The sequence below is a fragment of the Pholis gunnellus genome (assembly GCF_910591455.1).
Source record: "Pholis gunnellus genome assembly, chromosome: 22".
Lineage (NCBI taxonomy): Eukaryota > Metazoa > Chordata > Actinopteri > Perciformes > Pholidae > Pholis > Pholis gunnellus.
The window spans coordinates 8,146,855-8,166,648 of record NC_136549.1 but is presented as its reverse complement, the minus strand read 5'-3'; the positions used below and the strand labels follow the sequence as shown (position 1 = coordinate 8,166,648).

General features: G+C 35.1%; 1 protein-coding gene across 1 annotated transcript; it reads left to right on the top strand.

Annotated features, from left to right (window-relative positions):
- Positions 1-1,874: 1,874 nt before the first annotated feature.
- tnnt2e (troponin T2e, cardiac) lies at positions 1,875-19,735 on the top strand (the record flags this gene model as incomplete). Its single annotated transcript, XM_079183694.1, has 14 exons — positions 1,875-1,906; positions 2,026-2,033; positions 2,134-2,157; positions 3,593-3,703; positions 4,417-4,431; positions 5,417-5,438; positions 5,536-5,599; positions 5,798-5,914; positions 6,030-6,107; positions 6,638-6,751; positions 7,011-7,123; positions 7,326-7,416; positions 7,779-7,819; positions 19,591-19,735. 14 exons carry the CDS (start codon positions 1,875-1,877, stop codon positions 19,625-19,627), a joined length of 867 nt encoding a protein of 288 aa, XP_079039820.1. The 3' UTR covers positions 19,628-19,735.
- Positions 19,736-19,794: the final 59 nt, after the last annotated feature.

The following is a 19,794-nucleotide window of genomic DNA, read 5'->3' as shown; positions in this document are numbered from 1 at the left end:
TACAGATTTGTGTCACGTTTTTGTATTTAACCAGTACTACAGTGACTTAGCATTGCACTTTCATTAAGTTGGCAGACTTGTGAGAAACAGATCAAAATAATATATTGACTCTTTGATGAATAAGCTGCTTTGCTTTCTTGTGGAGTTTGGTTCGATTGATGGCACTCATGTGTCTGTCTGTCATTAATATGAAGGTATAGCCAGGAATGATAAAGACTGAAAACCAGCAGCAACTGCTAGCCTGGCTCTGTCCAAAGGCAACAAAGATCCACCTAGCAGCACCTCTAAAGCTCACTAATGAACATGTTATATCTGGTTTGTGATATTTTTTTACAGGGTTTATGTGCTGGACTATTTCTTGGGTGGAAGGAGTGACTTCCTGCCAATTTCCCACAATATCGAGACAGATCAAAAACGGAGCCGAACTTTTAGTCCAGAGTGTGGCTCAAGCTCCTAAAACGCAGGTTCCTGCATTTCTCACAATGCGAGTCAATAGTCTTTTATTAGACCGCATAAAGTGTTCTGACTTTAGAAAGCTCCTCCAGAGCCACGGGGCAGTAGGAGTAGAAGCCCATTTCTGCCCACTGTGATGGGAAAAAAATAAAGATCCTGGAAGTCAATATAATGAGAAACCTTCTCAAAATAATGAACTTAACGTCTCATAATTCTGACTTAGTATCTCATAATAGTGAGTTAGCATCTCATCATTATGGCTTCAAAAAGGCAGCTTCTCCTCCGGTGGAACGGGAGCGGCAGACCCCTCCAGGGATCGGCACCGCTGAACCACATCGGTATCCCGTCTCAGTCGGGCTGACGCTGAGCAGAGAGGCGAAGCTGCCTTTGAGTCCTAATTATGAGATAGCAACTCATATTTATGAGATAGTAAGTCATATTTATGAGATAAGTCATTATTTTGGTTTATCATGACTTACTGGATCTTTAATTCTTTTCATCACAGTGGTGGAAACGGGCTTCCATAACTCCTCATGACAAACTGATCTTTGTGTTAAACTGTTTGAATGTCCTTTAACTAGACCTCTAGTCAGTCTAGAGGCTTTTTGATACTCCAATCAGATCTTTCCCCCCTTTTTTCCAGAGTAATAAGCCGTTATGCATGAGTATCAGGCTAAATCACACTCGTTGTGATGGACATTTATTGCAGCGTTCTACTTCAAAGCCCTCCGAGCACCTGGAAAATTGTTTACGGGCGTACATATCTGAGCCAATATGATACGCGTGGCTTCAGATGCATGAGTTGCTCCCTGACGGACTCGCGCGGTCCTGGTAGTTTCAGTGCTGTTCAGACTCCTGTCGGCTGCCTGCAGCCTTGATCATTGCCAAGAGGAAATAGCTGAGGATTAGCCCTGGAGCTGTTTAAAGCCCTGCGCCTCTGCTTTCAGTGCCCATGGTGGAATCATTTCAAACTCTACAATTGCTCCAATCTCTCAGCATGTAGCCAAGGGTTTTTCTTTTTTGGTTCAGTTGTTTGTACAAATAATAAAAGCATTGAAAGGAGAAATACAAACCATCTGTCCGAGGAAAAAAGAAACCTCAAGGGCTTGTAAAAACATAACAGTCGATAAGACAAAGAGGACGATATCAAGAGGACAAACAACAATACATCACAGTGGGAACAGCATGAAAACACCAAAACAAATATAACCACTTCTAATTATATTGATCCCAAGAGAACTCGGTCTGCTTTGTGTGGCTGCGTTTGCGTCAGTTCGACAGCTGCATTAAAACTCCTATTATCTGAAATCAAGGAGGTTAATTAAAAATGTATCTCGTCCTCTGTGTGGGGAATTGAATTGGTGATTCTTGATGTTTTGATTGTCTGCTTTCCTCTTTGCTTCAGGTAATTCAAATCCAAGATGTCTGGAGAAGAAGTAGTCGAGGAGATGCTGTGAGTACCGTCATTGCTTTTTAATTGCGTCTTTAGTGTTTTAAATCGACAGAAAGCTCTGAGCTGAATTTGACCAATCGCTCCGAAAGTTCATTCCCTTCACTTCTTTTCTATTTCAGGGAGGAAGGTGAGGAAGGCTTTGAGAGCGTTCACTGTGTTTTTGAAAGCAAAATGTCACTTTCAAGCTTCTGTTGCAAGACGTAGCTGACCTTATTATGTCTGCTCAGAGGTAGAAACCCAGCAAGAGCAAGGTAAGAGCTTCTGCATGCCTTCATGTGTGTATTGTTTCAGTTCCATTGGGTCTACTGCTGTTAAGTGTTGTCTGTCAGTGATAAAGGCCATAGCAAGCTGACTGAGTGTGGGGTTTTTTTGGTGAAAAATAGCAAAAATTAAGAGTTAAACAATGGTGGACGTACAGACATTAAGACAGGACAGCGTAACAATTTTTGTTATCAAAGTTTATCGAGTTCATCAAATGTAAGATATACTGTGGTTAAGGTAAGTGTGTACCCAGGGTCAGGACGAAAAGGAGTTAATAAATGGTGACCAAAAAGAGTCATATTCTGTGGTTTGAGTTTTTGATGGAGGCGGAACGTTTTTCCATGGAATAGTAGGTTTTTTGTGTGTGTGTGTGTGTGCGTGTGCGTGTGTGTGTGTGTGTGTGTGTGTTTCTGTTTGAACTTTAACACTTCATTTGACAACACTGTGAACAATGTCAGCTTGTCGTGTAACCGTAGCTTTTTATCTAAATTATTTCCATCCTATTTCAGCGCTGCAATGTTTGCTTCTAAATAATTCTGTACTGACAAAGGTTGCATGATGGGTTTCCTGAAGTGACTGCCCAGTCAAGGTTTTATATACAAATAATGCTTTTTATTGTAATGCATGCCAGGATTTGGTCAAATAAGAATTGTGATGTTTCCATGTAAAAGAATAAAAAACGTTATGAGCATCAGTGGTGGAAAGTAACAGAGTACATTAATGCAAAATGCTGTTAATGTACTACATGTACAATTTTGATATTGATTGATGTATGTCCTTTTTAATGTTACTTTTACTTCAATACATTTCAGAGGGAAATATTTAACATTTTACTCTACATGTATTTGTGTCTTCTAGGAAGATGAGAAGATTGATACCACTCTAGCCCCGCTAGAATTTAGACTTTTTCTCTTGATGTATTGGTTCTTATACGTAGGCAAAGTATCAGATTACTTCTTCCACCACTGATTAGCATTGGATAAAAACAATGAAATAGTGATGTTAATAATGATAACATTATTCCTGTTGTGTTATGTGAATCTGCTTTGTTTTCTGACCCGTGACCGCTCACAGGCTCAGTTTGTAATCCCAGATCATTTTAGCTCTGGTCACAATGTGACCTCAGCATTGGTTTCAGTGCATCCCGAGAGGCGATATCAGTGTTCCAGGTTTGACCAAATCCCAGCCTCAAGCTATTTACCACAGGCTTATTGATCCACTAATCCATATTCTGTTCACTCCGACATGGAGACACTGAAAGACGGTTTGTATGACTTGTTTTTGTCAGTAAATATTTAATTTGCGATTCACTCCACACCTCTGGCATATAATTGCAGTGTGTGTGTGTGTGTGTGTGTGTGGAACCACGTCTTTTGTTGTTGTTTTTTGGCCGACAGTAGTTCTTGTTGTGTTCTTGTTATATAGAAGTTGAAGTTGAAGTTGAAGTTGAAGAAGCTGTACCTGAAGTTGAAGAAGATGTACCTGAAGTTGAAGAAGATGTACCTGAAGTTGAAGAAGCTGTACCTGAAGTAGAAGGTAATTCTCCTCTTTAGATATTATGTGTCATAATTCATCAGTGTTTTTATAGAACATATTTATTTGGAAAGAGGCTCAAATTGACTCTTTCACTTGATATGATACTACTTGTATGTGTAGTACTGCTCATGTGCTGTCATAAATATTGCATACATACCCATTTTATATTAATGACACACCGACTGTGTTAAAACGTGTGCTTTCCACCTGCACATTGCAGTAGAAGGCTTTGTTTCACCTCTTCGTCAACTATAAAGATAATAGCTTTTTTATGTTGAGTAATTGTGACATTTACTCAGACACAATTCCTGTTTGCATGGAAGTAAAACTGAGCACTGATTGTTTCACTTACTAACAGAATATTGGTTTAAACATTTCTTTTTAACGTGACAATTTTCTAGAATGCTAAAATGACTATTTTATTTTAATCACATCACACTGAATGTCTTGTTTATTTTAGGTTTACAAAGAAAAGCTACCGTATACGATGACGCATCTAATAATATGTTCATTATTTCATGTCGCCTTAGAACCTCCTATGTTCTTATATGGAACATTATATTCTTTACCTTAAGTATGTTTTGGCTGAATCGTTCCCCTAGATAACATTAACTTATTGTTGCAAAGTCATGTACATTTACTGATGAGCTATTCTTGCATTCATTATGATCACTGCCTCTGATAAACCTCCTGTTCCCATTACTTCCACAAAGATCCTGCTGCAGAAGGTAAAGCATCGTCTCTCTGATCATACTTGCATGCATGTTGTGACTAAACGGTGTCTCACTCTCGTTTGTGCATCCCACCATTTAGAACATTCATGTAGACCTTAGTGCTGAGATATTTATGGGAAATGGTAACGATCAGTCTTTTGAATTCATGTTCATGTGGTGGTGTAATATTTTTCCTCATGCCTTAATATTTATTCTGATAACACACTTTTACAAAAGATATGCCTCTGTTTTCTGAAAATATACAAAGCTTCCATGGCTTTGAACCCCTAGAGTAGTTACACCAACCCAGTATGACAAGGCATGCAGAAACTGTTTAGACTTTCTATTCCTTCTACTGACAGGCGAGAACATTTTTCATATGAAAATATATAAAGTAGATATCTGACCTGTGTGAAACATGAAGTCAATTTATTTGTATAACGTGTCCTTTGCCGTAGAGTCTCCAGCTGAAGGTACTTTAACTTGCTGATGAGGCCTTTGTTTGTGACCGTTACTGTTTAAAATGAATGTTCAGTGTCTTCACCTGTTCACTGGACAACTGCACTGTACAACACACCGGCTGCCAAAATATAGACTGTATTTTATATACAACTTTGGGAGACTATGAAGAAACCTCCTACATATTTAGTGTACTCCATTTCAGAAAGCTGCTCATTTTACTGTGTTAGACGTCATGCACAAGATGGATACAGATGGTTCATAATAGTGTTTTTGCAATAGAAAGGGCTATTCTATGTCAGAATATTGACTCGTTATGAGCAAGATTTCTTGTTCTGGTACTTTTATACACTTTTGTCAGAATGTGTGTTGAGCGTATGAGCGCTGCCATTTTATCTAATAAAGATCAAACTGTTTGACACATCAGTTGAGAATTTCTAACTACAAATTCATGTTGAAACAAATAAGTTAAATGCAATGACCAACACATGTAAATGAGTGTTTATAATATTCGAATCCCTTTCTTTTTTTAATATCATAGATGACTCCAAACCCAAACCAAAGTAAGTCTAATGCCATGTGATTATGAATCTGTTTACATCGACTGGTTAACTGGTCATTTAAAGTTCTTCCTATTCTAACCCAGATATGTTATTTTAGGCCATTTGCGCCACCTATAGCTGTGCCGAAGATACCAGAGGGAGGAGACAAAGTCGACTTTGATGTAAGTGATTGATTACATTTTAAGCGACATAGAAATATAGACCCAACTTTTATTGATTTTTCTGTGTTTTTTGTCTATATTGTTTGTGTCTACGTGCGTCTGTGTTTGTCTAGAATGTAGTCATTTATAGTCAATACTTTGTTCAGTACTTTTGCTCAGTGGAAATGCAATACAAACAATGTGTACGTGTAACTGCAGGACATCCACAGGAAGCGTCAGGAAAAGGATCTGACGGAGCTGCAGTCTCTGATCCAGGCCCACTTCATTCAGAGGAAGAACGACGAGGCGGAGCTCGTCACTCTCGTTAACAGGATTGTAAGTCGTCCAGGAAAATGTGCCAGAACATTGTAGTTATGCACCACCCAACAAGCAATTTCTGTGTGTGTGTGTGTGTGTGTGTGTGTGTGTGTCTGTGGGCATGGATGAGCAGGAGAAGCGTCGTACCGAGAGGGCTGAACAGCAGAGGGTCCGTGCTGAGCTGGAGAAGGAGAGGCAGATTCGTGTTGCTGTGAGTCCCCTCTAGTTGTCATCACATCTTTTTCACGACATAACAATTAAACAGCGTTCCATGAAAAATAACTGACACTCGCCTTGCTTCCTGAACACAATTAGAGTGTTGGGCATGCGTGTATCCTGCTGGGGAATCTTCTATGATTAATATAAACTCCTAAACAACAGAAAGCCAATACCCTTCCTTTGATTTCTTCTCTATCTTTTCCAAATAAATGCTGGCCATTGATGCTTTCAAGTATGAGTGTGCTTGGTGCAGTTTACTAATGTCATATTACACGATTGCCTTGTGCAAGTTAATTTCAGCTCTGATGACATAGATTTTGATTCTTTAAAGCTCAAAAGCTGGATCAAAAGACACATTTTTAATGTGAGGGGAGTCACTCATAGTGATGAACCTATTGTGAAGTATCAACCAACTCTGCAGCTTTAGTTATATTCATTGCATATGTTTGGTCATTATTTTGGTGTTCTGCCTCATAACTTTAACGACACTGTTTTGGTTCGCTCTCTCAACTCTCATGGCAGGAAGAAAAGGAGAGAAGGGAGCTGGAGGATGCACGTAAGAAGCAGGATGATGAATTCAAGAAGAAGAAGGCTCTGACAAACATGACTCATCAGTATGGTGGTGTCCAACAGAGGGTCAGTCATCACACACAGATACACAGGAAAACTGTGTTTCTCATAATTGACAATATGTAAACAACCATCGCTGAGATAAATGACAAAAGATAAAGACTGTTACCATGATCGTAAATATAGCATGTGTGTTTGCACTTGAATTAATAGGAAAAAGGATGAGAGATTCAGGCTTTGTGGCCTCTTCGATATTTTCTGTCTTTTATTCATTCTTTCTTGTATTCTTTCAACACATCCACTCGGATTGATTCTCCGTCTCCAGCAAGAAGGAAAGAAGGGCGCGAAAAAGCAGACAGAGAGAGAGAAGAAAAAGAAGATCTTGGCAGAGAGGAGGAAGCCTCTCAACATCGACCATCTCACTGAGGACAAAGTAAAGTAAGGACAAGATGTTTTTACTTGCAGTCATGGTTCACAGTTCTGTAGACAGGCTAATGTCCACATTTTCAGTCGGATGCAGGCGATTTGTCTGTGAATAGACTTCCATCTACTTCCCATTATTTTTATCTTTGAGTTTTACAGCATCAATATGGCCTTTCAGTTTTCTGTTACTGAAATACTTCTGGTTTTTGCTATAAAGGGAGAAGGCCAATGAGATGTGGCAGTGTCTGATGACGCTGGAGGCCGAGAAGTTTGACCTCAGCGAGAAACTGAAGAAACAAAAATATGAGGTAAGAACTTTGCCTCGATGTTCATGGGCCAACTGCTGGATGAACTTGCCTACTTTTAGAACAGTGTCAGTGTAAAAGTGTATCTATAAAAACAATTTCAATTATTGTTTTTATTACATGTGATACATATGTTTGCTTGTGTTTTTTTAAATCAAAGTAGATAAATATCCTATAATGTGGCTTTAAAGCCACAGACTACCTGGGGTAAAATGATTATGACAAACATTGCAAATTGATGGTGCACAGCCTACAGCCCTGAAAAAGCCACAGAATGCTGAAGCTCTACCAGTATGTACTGTGCTTTTTGAGTGGAAGATTGTCCTGAGGGTGCCTATTTAACATGAATGTGGCTTGACTTCCAGATCAATGTACTCCAGTCCCGAATCATGGAGCAGCAGAAGTTGTGAGTAACTGTTAATGAGTGTGAGCCTCTTTGTGGCTATGTAGTATTGCTTTCCGTGTGTTGAAGAGCCACAAACCGAGCCTTGGACAGTGGAGCATGAAAAAAACGTATCATAGTAAAGCATGTCGAAAAAAGTCAAAAACAGTCATAGTATAGCATGTCGAAAAAAGTCAAAAACACTCATAGTATAGCATGTCGAAAAACGTCAAAAACAGTCATAGTATAGCGTGTCGAAAACAGTCAAAAACAGTCATAGTATAGCATGTCAAGAACAGTCATAGTATAGCATGTCAAAAACAGTCATAGTATAGCATGTCAAAAACAGTCATAGTATAGCATGTCAAAAACAGTCATAGTATAGCATGTCAAAAAAAGTCAAAAACAGTCATAGTATAGCATGTCGAAAAAAGTCAAAAACACTCATAGTATAGCGTGTCGAAAAAAGTCAAAAACAGTCATAGTATAGCATGTCGAAAAAAGTCAAAAACACTCATAGTATAGCGTGTCGAAAACAGTCAAAAACACTCATAGTATAGCATGTCGAAAAAAGTCAAAAACAGTCATAGTATAGCATGTCGAAAAATGTTAAAAACAGTCATAGTATAGCATGTCAAAAACAGTCAAAGTATAGCATGTCAAAAACAGTCATAGTATAGCATGTCAAAAACAGTCATAGTATAGCGTGTCTTAAACAGTCAAAAACAGTCATAGTATAGCGTGTCGAAAACAGTCAAAAACAGTCATAGTATAGCATGTCGAAAAACGTCAAAAACAGTCATAGTATAGCATGTCGAAAAAATGTTAAAAACAGTCATAGTATAGCATGTCGAAAAAAGTCAAAAACACTCATAGTATAGCGTGTCGAAAACAGTCAAAAACAGTCATAGTATAGCATATTGAAAAATGTTAAAATCAGTCATAGTATAGCATGTCGAAAAATGTTAAAATCAGTCATAGTATAGCATGTCGAAAAAAGTCATAGTATAGCATGTCGAAAAAAGTCAAAAACACTCATAGTAGAGTATGTCAAAAACACTCATAGTATAGCGTGTCGAAAAAAGTCAAAAACAGTCATAGTATAGCATGTCGAAAAAAGTCAAAAACACATAGTATAGTATGTCGAAAAAAGTCAAAAATACTCATAGTAGAGTATGTCAAAAACACTCATAGTATAGCATGTCGAAAAATGTTAAAATCAGTTATAGTATAGCATGTCGAAAAAAGTCAAAAACAGTCATAGTATAGCATGTCGAAAAGAGTCATAGTATAGCATGTCAAAAACAGTCATAGTATAGCATGTCGAAAACAGTCAAAAACAGTCATAGTATAGCATGTCAAGAACAGTCATAGTATAGCATGTCAAAAACAGTCATAGTATAGCATGTCAAAAACAGTCATAGTATAGCATGTCAAAAACAGTCATAGTATAGCATGTCAAAAAAAGTCAAAAACAGTCATAGTATAGCATGTCGAAAAAAGTCAAAAACACTCATAGTATAGCGTGTCGAAAAAAGTCAAAAACAGTCATAGTATAGCATGTCGAAAAAAGTCAAAAACACTCATAGTATAGCGTGTCGAAAACAGTCAAAAACACTCATAGTATAGCATGTCGAAAAAAGTCAAAAACAGTCATAGTATAGCATGTCGAAAAATGTTAAAAACAGTCATAGTATAGCATGTCAAAAACAGTCAAAGTATAGCATGTCAAAAACAGTCATAGTATAGCATGTCAAAAACAGTCATAGTATAGCGTGTCTTAAACAGTCAAAAACAGTCATAGTATAGCGTGTCGAAAACAGTCAAAATCAGTCATAGTATAGCATGTCGAAAAACGTCAAAAACAGTCATAGTATAGCATGTCGAAAAAATGTTAAAAACAGTCATAGTATAGCATGTCGAAAAAAGTCAAAAACACTCATAGTATAGCGTGTCGAAAACAGTCAAAAACAGTCATAGTATAGCATATTGAAAAATGTTAAAATCAGTCATAGTATAGCATGTCGAAAAATGTTAAAATCAGTCATAGTATAGCATGTCGAAAAAAGTCATAGTATAGCATGTCGAAAAAAGTCAAAAACACTCATAGTAGAGTATGTCAAAAACACTCATAGTATAGCGTGTCGAAAAAAGTCAAAAACAGTCATAGTATAGCATGTCGAAAAAAGTCAAAAACACATAGTATAGTATGTCGAAAAAAGTCAAAAACACTCATAGTAGAGTATGTCAAAAACACTCATAGTATAGCATGTCGAAAAATGTTAAAATCAGTTATAGTATAGCATGTCGAAAAAAGTCAAAAACAGTCATAGTATAGCATGTCGAAAAGAGTCATAGTATAGCATGTCAAAAACAGTCATAGTATAGCATGTCAAAAACAGTCATAGTATAGCATGTCGAAAAAAGTCAAAAACACTCATAGTATAGTGTGTCGAAAAAAGTCAAAAACACTCATAGTATAGCATGTCGAAAAAAGTCAAAAACACATAGTATAGTATGTCAAAAACACTCATAGTATAGTATGTCAAAAACAGTCATAGTATAGCATGTCGAAAAATGTTAAAATCAGTTATAGTATAGCATGTCGAAAAAAGTCAAAAACAGTCATAGTATAGCATGTCGAAAAGAGTCATAGTATAGCATGTCAAAAACAGTCATAGTATAGCATGTCGAAAAAAGTCAAAAACACTCATAGTATAGTGTGTCGAAAAAAGTCAAAAACACTCATAGTATAGCATGTCGAAAAAAGTCAAAAACAGTCATAGTATAGCATGTCGAAAAACGTCAAAAACAGTCATAGTATAGCGTGTCGAAAACAGTCAAAAACAGTCATAGTATAGCATGTCAAGAACAGTCATAGTATAGCATGTCAAAAACAGTCATAGTATAGCATGTCGAAAAAATGTTAAAAACAGTCATAGTATAGCATGTCAAAAACAGTCATAGTATAGCATGTCGAAAAAAGTCAAAAACAGTCATAGTATAGCATGTCGAAAAAAGTCAAAAACAGTCATAGTATAGCATGTCGAAAAAAGTCAAAAACACTCATAGTATAGCGTGTCGAAAAAAGTCAAAAACAGTCATAGTATAGCATGTCGAAAAAAGTTGAAAACACTCATAGTATAGCGTGTCGAAAACAGTCAAAAACAGTCATAGTATAGCGTGTCGAAAACAGTCAAAAACAGTCATAGTATAGCGTGTCGAAAACAGTCAAAAACAGTCATAGTATAGCATGTCAAAAACAGTCATAGTATAGCATGTCAAAAACAGTCATAGTATAGCCTGTCAAAAACAGTCATAGTATAGCATGTCGAAAAACGTCAAAAACAGTCATAGTATAGCATGTCAAAAAAATGTTAAAAACAGTCATAGTATAGCATGTCAAAAACAGTCATAGTATAGCATGTCAAAAACAGTCATAGTATAGCATGTCGAAAAACGTCAAAAACAGTCATAGTATAGCATGTCGAAAAAATGTTAAAAACAGTCATAGTATAGCATGTCAAAAACAGTCATAGTATAGCATGTCGAAAAAAGTCAAAAACAGTCATAGTATAGCATGTCGAAAAAAGTCAAAAACAGTCATAGTATAGCATGTCGAAAAAAGTCAAAAACACTCATAGTATAGCGTGTCGAAAACAGTCAAAAACAGTCATAGTATAGCATATTGAAAAATGTTAAAATCAGTCATAGTATAGCATGTCGAAAAATGTTAAAATCAGTCAGAGTATAGCATGTCGAAAAAAGTCATAGTATAGCATGTCGAAAAAAGTCAAAAACACTCATAGTATAGTATGTCAAAAACACTCATAGTATAGCGTGTCGAAAAAAGTCAAAAACAGTCATAGTATAGCATGTCGAAAAAAGTCAAAAACACATAGTATAGTATGTCAAAAACACTCATAGTATAGTATGTCAAAAACAGTCATAGTATAGCATGTCGAAAAATGTTAAAATCAGTTATAGTATAGCATGTCGAAAAAAGTCAAAAACAGTCATAGTATAGCATGTCGAAAAGAGTCATAGTATAGCATGTCAAAAACAGTCATAGTATAGCATGTCAAAAACAGTCATAGTATAGCATGTCGAAAAAAGTCAAAAACACTCATAGTATAGTGTGTCGAAAAAAGTCAAAAACACTCATAGTATAGCATGTCGAAAAAAGTCAAAAACACTCATAGTATAGTGTGTCGAAAACAGTCAAAGACAGTCATAGTATAGCATGTCAAGAACAGTCATAGTATAGCATGTCAAAAACAGTCATAGTATAGCATGTCAAAAACAGTCATAGTATAGCATGTCAAAAACAGTCATAGTATAGCATGTCAAAAAAAGTCAAAAACCGTCATAGTATAGCATGTCGAAAAAAGTCAAAAACAGCCATAGTATAGCATGTCAAAAAAAGTCAAAAACACTCATAGTATAGCGTGTCGAAAAAAGTCAAAAACAGTCATAGTATAGCATGTCGAAAACAGTCATAGTATAGCATGTCAAAAACAGTCATAGTATAGCATGTCAAAAACAGTCATAGTATAGCATGTCAAAAAAAGTCAAAAACAGTCATAGTATAGCATGTCGAAAAAAGTCAAAAACAGTCATAGTATAGCATGTCGAAAAAAGTCAAAAACACTCATAGTATAGCGTGTCGAAAAAAGTCAAAAACAGTCATAGTATAGCATGTCGAAAAAAGTCAAAAACACTCATAGTATAGCGTGTCGAAAACAGTCAAAAACACTCATAGTATAGCATGTCGAAAAAAGTCAAAAACAGTCATAGTATAGCATGTCGAAAAATGTTAAAAACAGTCATAGTATAGCATGTCAAAAACAGTCAAAGTATAGCATGTCAAAAACAGTCATAGTATAGCATGTCAAAAACAGTCATAGTATAGCGTGTCTTAAACAGTCAAAAACAGTCATAGTATAGCGTGTCGAAAACAGTCAAAAACAGTCATAGTATAGCATGTCGAAAAACGTCAAAAACAGTCATAGTATAGCATGTCGAAAAAATTTTAAAAACAGTCATAGTATAGCATGTCGAAAAAAGTCAAAAACACTCATAGTATAGCGTGTCAAAAACAGTCAAAAACAGTCATAGTATATTATATTGAAAAATGTTAAAATCAGTCATAGTATAGCATGTCGAAAAATGTTAAAATCAGTCATAGTATAGCATGTCGAAAAAAGTCATAGTATAGCATGTCGAAAAAAGTCAAAAACACTCATAGTAGAGTATGTCAAAAACACTCATAGTATAGCGTGTCGAAAAAAGTCAAAAACAGTCATAGTATAGCATGTCGAAAAAAGTCAAAAACACATAGTATAGTATGTCGAAAAAAGTCAAAAACACTCATAGTAGAGTATGTCAAAAACACTCATAGTATAGCATGTCGAAAAATGTTAAAATCAGTTATAGTATAGCATGTCGAAAAAAGTCAAAAACAGTCATAGTATAGCATGTCGAAAAGAGTCATAGTATAGCATGTCAAAAACAGTCATAGTATAGCATGTCAAAAACAGTCATAGTATAGCATGTCGAAAAAAGTCAAAAACACTCATAGTATAGTGTGTCGAAAAAAGTCAAAAACACTCATAGTATAGCATGTCGAAAAAAGTCAAAAACAGTCATAGTATAGCATGTCGAAAAGAGTCATAGTATAGCATGTCAAAAACACTCATAGTATAGTATGTCAAAAACAGTCATAGTATAGCATGTCGAAAAATGTTAAAATCAGTTATAGTATAGCATGTCGAAAAAAGTCAAAAACAGTCATAGTATAGCATGTCGAAAAGAGTCATAGTATAGCATGTCAAAAACAGTCATAGTATAGCATGTCGAAAAAAGTCAAAAACACTCATAGTATAGTGTGTCGAAAAAAGTCAAAAACACTCATAGTATAGCATGTCGAAAAAAGTCCAAAACAGTCATAGTATAGCATGTCGAAAAGAGTCATAGTATAGCTTGTCAAAAACAGTCATAGTATAGCATGTCAAAAACAGTCATAGTATAGCATGTCGAAAAAAGTCAAAAACACTCATAGTATAGTGTGTCGAAAAAAGTCAAAAACACTCATAGTATAGCATGTCGAAAAAAGTCAAAAACACTCATAGTATAGTGTGTCGAAAACAGTCAAAGACAGTCATAGTATAGCATGTCAAGAACAGTCATAGTATAGCATGTCAAAAACAGTCATAGTATAGCATGTCAAAAACAGTCATAGTATAGCATGTCAAAAAAAGTCAAAAACAGTCATAGTATAGCATGTCGAAAAAAGTCAAAAACACTCATAGTATAGCATGTCGAAAAAAGTCAAAAACAGTCATAGTATAGCATGTCGAAAAGAGTCATAGTATAGCATGTCAAAAACAGTCATAGTATAGCATGTCAAAAACAGTCATAGTATAGCATGTCGAAAAAAGTCAAAAACACTCATAGTATAGCGTGTCGAAAACAGTCAAAAACACTCATAGTATAGCATGTCGAAAAATGTTAAAAACAGTCATAGTGTAGCATGTCAAAAACAGTCATAGTATAGCATGTCAAAAACAGTCATAGTATAGCATGTCGAAAAAAGTCAAAAACACATAGTATAGTATGTCAAAAACACTCATAGTATAGTATGTCAAAAACAGTCATAGTATAGCATGTCGAAAAATGTTAAAATCAGTTATAGTATAGCATGTCGAAAAAAGTCAAAAACAGTCATAGTATAGCATGTCGAAAAGAGTCATAGTATAGCATGTCAAAAACAGTCATAGTATAGGATGTCAAAAACAGTCATAGTATAGCATGTCGAAAAAAGTCAAAAACACTCATAGTATAGTGTGTCGAAAAAAGTCAAAAACACTCATAGTATAGCATGTCGAAAAAAGTCAAAAACACTCATAGTATAGTGTGTCGAAAACAGTCAAAGACACTCATAGTATAGCATGTCGAAAAACGTCAAAAACAGTCATAGTATAGCGTGTCGAAAACAGTCAAAAACAGTCATAGTATAGCATGTCAAGAACAGTCATAGTATAGCATGTCAAAAACAGTCATAGTATAGCATGTCAAAAACAGTCATAGTATAGCATGTCAAAAAAAGTCAAAAACAGTCATAGTATAGCATGTCGAAAAAAGTCAAAAACAGTCATAGTATAGCATGTCGAAAAAAGTCAAAAACAGTCATAGTATAGCATGTCGAAAAAAGTCAAAAACAGTCATAGTATAGCATGTCAAAAACAGTCATAGTATAGCATGTCAAAAACAGTCATAGTGTAGCGTGTCGAAAACAGTCAAAAACAGTCATAGTATAGCGTCTCGAAAACAGTCAAAAACAGTCATAGTATAGCATGTCAAAAACAGTCATAGTATAGCATGTTAAAAACAGTCATAGTATAGCATGTCAAAAACAGTCATAGTATAGCATGTCGAAAAAATGTTAAAAACAGTCATAGTATAGCATGTCAAAAACAGTCATAGTATAGCATGTCAAAAACAGTCATAGTATAGCATGTCAAAAACAGTCATAGTATAGCATGTCAAAAACAGTCATAGTATAGCATGTCGAAAAAAGTCAAAAACACTCATAGTATAGCGTGTCAAACAGTCAAAGACACTCATAGTACAGCATGTCGAAAAAAGTCAAAAACAGTCATAGTATAGCGTGTCGAAAAAAGTCAAAAACACTCATAGTATAGCGTGTCGAAAAAAGTCAAAAACACTCATAGTATAGCATGTCGAAAAAAGTCAAAAACACTCATAGTATAGCGTGTCGAAAAAAGTCAAAAACAGTCATAGTATAGCATGTCGAAAAATGTTAAAAACAGTCATAGTGTAGCATGTCAAAAACAGTCATAGTATAGCATGTCAAAAACAGTCATAGTATAGCGTGTCGAAAACAGTCAAAAACAGTCATAGTATAGCGTCTCGAAAACAGTCAAAAACAGTCATAGTATAGCATGTCAAAAACAGTCATAGTATAGCATGTCGAAAAAAGTCAAAAACAGTCATAGTATAGCATGTCGAAAAAAGTCAAAAACACTCATAGTATAGCGTGTCGAAAAAAGTCAAAAACAGTCATAGTATAGCATGTCAAAAACAGTCATAGTATAGCATGTCAAAAACAGTCATAGTATAGCGTGTCGAAAACAGTCAAAAACAGTCATAGTATAGCGTCTCGAAAACAGTCAAAAACAGTCATAGTATAGCATGTCAAAAACAGTCATAGTATAGCATGTTAAAAACAGTCATAGTATAGCATGTCAAAAACAGTCATAGTATAGCATGTCGAAAAAATGTTAAAAACAGTCATAGTATAGCATGTCAAAAACAGTCATAGTATAGCATGTCAAAAACAGTCATAGTATAGCATGTCAAAAACAGTCATAGTATAGCATGTCAAAAACAGTCATAGTATAGCATGTCGAAAAAAGTCAAAAACACTCATAGTATAGCGTGTCAAACAGTCAAAGACACTCATAGTACAGCATGTCGAAAAAAGTCAAAAACAGTCATAGTATAGCGTGTCGAAAAAAGTCAAAAACACTCATAGTATAGCGTGTCGAAAAAAGTCAAAAACACTCATAGTATAGCATGTCGAAAAAAGTCAAAAACACTCATAGTATAGCGTGTCGAAAAAAGTCAAAAACAGTCATAGTATAGCATGTCGAAAAATGTTAAAAACAGTCATAGTGTAGCATGTCAAAAACAGTCATAGTATAGCATGTCAAAAACAGTCATAGTATAGCGTGTCGAAAACAGTCAAAAACAGTCATAGTATAGCGTCTCGAAAACAGTCAAAAACAGTCATAGTATAGCATGTCAAAAACAGTCATAGTATAGCATGTCGAAAAACGTCAAAAACAGTCATAGTATAGCATGTCGAAAAAATGTTAAAAACAGTCATAGTATAGCATGTCAAAAACAGTCATAGTATAGCATGTCAAAAACAGTCATTGTATAGCATGTCAAAAACAGTCATAGTATAGCATGTCGAAAAAAGTCAAAAACACTCATAGTATAGCATGTCGAAAAAAGTCAAAAACAGTCATAGTATAGCATGTCGAAAAATGTTAAAAACAGTCATAGTATAGCATGTCAAAAACAGTCATAGTATAGCATGTCGAAAAAAGTCAAAAACAGTCATAGTATAGCATGTCGAAAAAAGTCAAAAACACTCATAGTATAGCGTGTCGAAAAAAGTCAAAAACACTCATAGTATAGCATGTCGAAAAAAGTCAAAAACACTCATAGTATAGTATGTCAAAAACACTCATAGTATAGCGTTTCGAAAAAAGTCAAAAACACTCATAGTATAGTGTGTCGAAAACAGTCAAAGACACTCATAGTATAGCATGTCGAAAAAAGTCAAAAACAGTCATAGTATAGCATGTCGAAAAATGTTAAAAACAGTCATAGTATAGCATGTCAAAAACAGTCATAGTATAGCATGTCGAAAAAAGTCAAAAACAGTCATAGTATAGCATGTCGAAAAAAGTCAAAAACAGTCATAGTATAGCATGTCGAAAAATGTTAAAAACAGTCATAGTGTAGCATGTCAAAAACAGTCATAGTATAGCATGTCAAAAACAGTCATAGTATAGCGTGTCGAAAACAGTCAAAAACAGTCATAGTATAGCGTCTCGAAAACAGTCAAAAACAGTCATAGTATAGCATGTCAAAAACAGTCATAGTATAGCATGTCGAAAAACGTCAAAAACAGTCATAGTATAGCATGTCGAAAAAATGTTAAAAACAGTCATAGTATAGCATGTCAAAAACAGTCATAGTATAGCATGTCAAAAACAGTCATTGTATAGCATGTCAAAAACAGTCATAGTATAGCATGTCGAAAAAAGTCAAAAACACTCATAGTATAGCATGTCGAAAAAAGTCAAAAACAGTCATAGTATAGCATGTCGAAAAATGTTAAAAACAGTCATAGTATAGCATGTCAAAAACAGTCATAGTATAGCATGTCGAAAAAAGTCAAAAACAGTCATAGTATAGCATGTCGAAAAAAGTCAAAAACACTCATAGTATAGCGTGTCGAAAAAAGTCAAAAACACTCATAGTATAGTATGTCAAAAACACTCATAGTATAGCGTTTCGAAAAAAGTCAAAAACACTCATAGTATAGTGTGTCGAAAACAGTCAAAGACACTCATAGTATAGCATGTCGAAAAAAGTCAAAAACAGTCATAGTATAGCATGTCGAAAAAAGTCAAAAACAGTCATAGTATAGCATGTCGAAAAGTCAGAGCATAGTATGTCGAAAAAGTCATAGTACAGTATGTTGAAAAAGTCATGGTATAGTATGTCGAAAAAGTCATGGTATAGTATGTCGAATAAAGCCATGGTATAGTATGTTGAAAAAAAGTTTATTTGCATAGCACATTTCAACAACAAAGTTCAAAGGCAATTCAAAGTGCTTCACATAAAACCATTAAAAGTATCGAAACGTAAGGCAAAAGTAAAGGAGATTTAAAAATAATTAAGAACATTCATTGAAACATTAAAAACAGTCATTAAAACACTAAAAAGCAGTGTGAGAAATAAAATACAGTAGTGAAATGCAGGAAATTGATTAATATCATTGAATCTGGTTCAATTGAAGGTAGCAGCAAACAGAAAAGTCTTCAAACATGATTTGAAGGAGCTGAGGGTCTCAGCAGACCTGCAGCAGGAACAGAAAGTACACCAGTCCCAGACGACTACGGTCATTGTATAGTACGTTGAAAAAGTCATGGTATACTATAAATCATGAGATGAGATGAAATTAGGTTTTTCTTTATTGTCATTGTAAAGGGTACATGTACTTGGACAACATAATTCTTCATTTCATCAAAGCAAAATAGTGTAGTTATATACAAAGTAAAATATGAACTGAACCAAAATGGGTGTGAATATGCTCAAATATAAACATTTTGAACATAGTAAGCACTTTCTATTTAAAATATATATTGCAAAGTGTATTACAGGTAATACTGACAATATAAGATAACAGTTGAGAAGGTTTTCTGTAGCCTGCTGGTCCTGAAATGGATCGTCAATTGGCACCTCGCAGTTTTGAACATCCTCTGCAGTGATTTCCGGTCCCAAGAATTGCCATACCATAATGTGATAAACTATAAAAGTAAATAGCCAGAATATAGGATGTCGAAAAAAGTCAAACAACTTTACCATCCAATCTCTTTGGCTATATATATATATATATATATCTATATAATGAAAACACAAATCATTAAGAAGCTGCAGACACACCCTGTTTCAGAAAGCCACGGAAAAGTTGAGTCAGTTGCAAGGCAATTATGCAGTATTTCATTACTCTTTTAGCATAGTGTATGGATTTCTAAATAATAGTCTAAAGTTCTGTACGTCGACATTTTAAAGGAAGATGTGTGTTTAATCAGCTATTAAAAGTTATGGGTGAGATACAAAAAGAGAACAAGCGCAACAGTAAGGCTGCCACTGAGAGGACACAATCATATGCAAGCTGTGTAAAATTGTGCATGCTTAACCTTTTCTACGAGCATGAGCATGTTATATTATACTGTTATAAGCCTGTCAACATTTAAGGAATTCAGCTGCCTTTGTTCAATATTCTTCAAAAAAAAGTACACCAAGTATAATACTGTTTACAAAGGAAGCCGAAATCCTTAGATGTCAATGCATTTATTTATTTTTAACTTGCTTTGTCATCACTGTCTGACATTTGATCATTTAGATTTGAGTTGTATGGAGAACCAAAATGAAGACAGTAAAAATTACAAATTTGTTTCATTCCACAGCGCCAAAGGAAGGGGCAAGGGCAAGGGCAGGAGATAGAAGCAGACATCAGCGGGAGCTCTCCAAGGAAACGTCGGAAAAAGAGCAGCAGTAGTATTGACACATAACATTAACGTATGCTGAAGCAATAAAAAGTTAAGTTTGAAACTAGTCGATATTTTTCTTCTACTGTCTACCAAACACCACACTAACAGTTTAATAGCTTA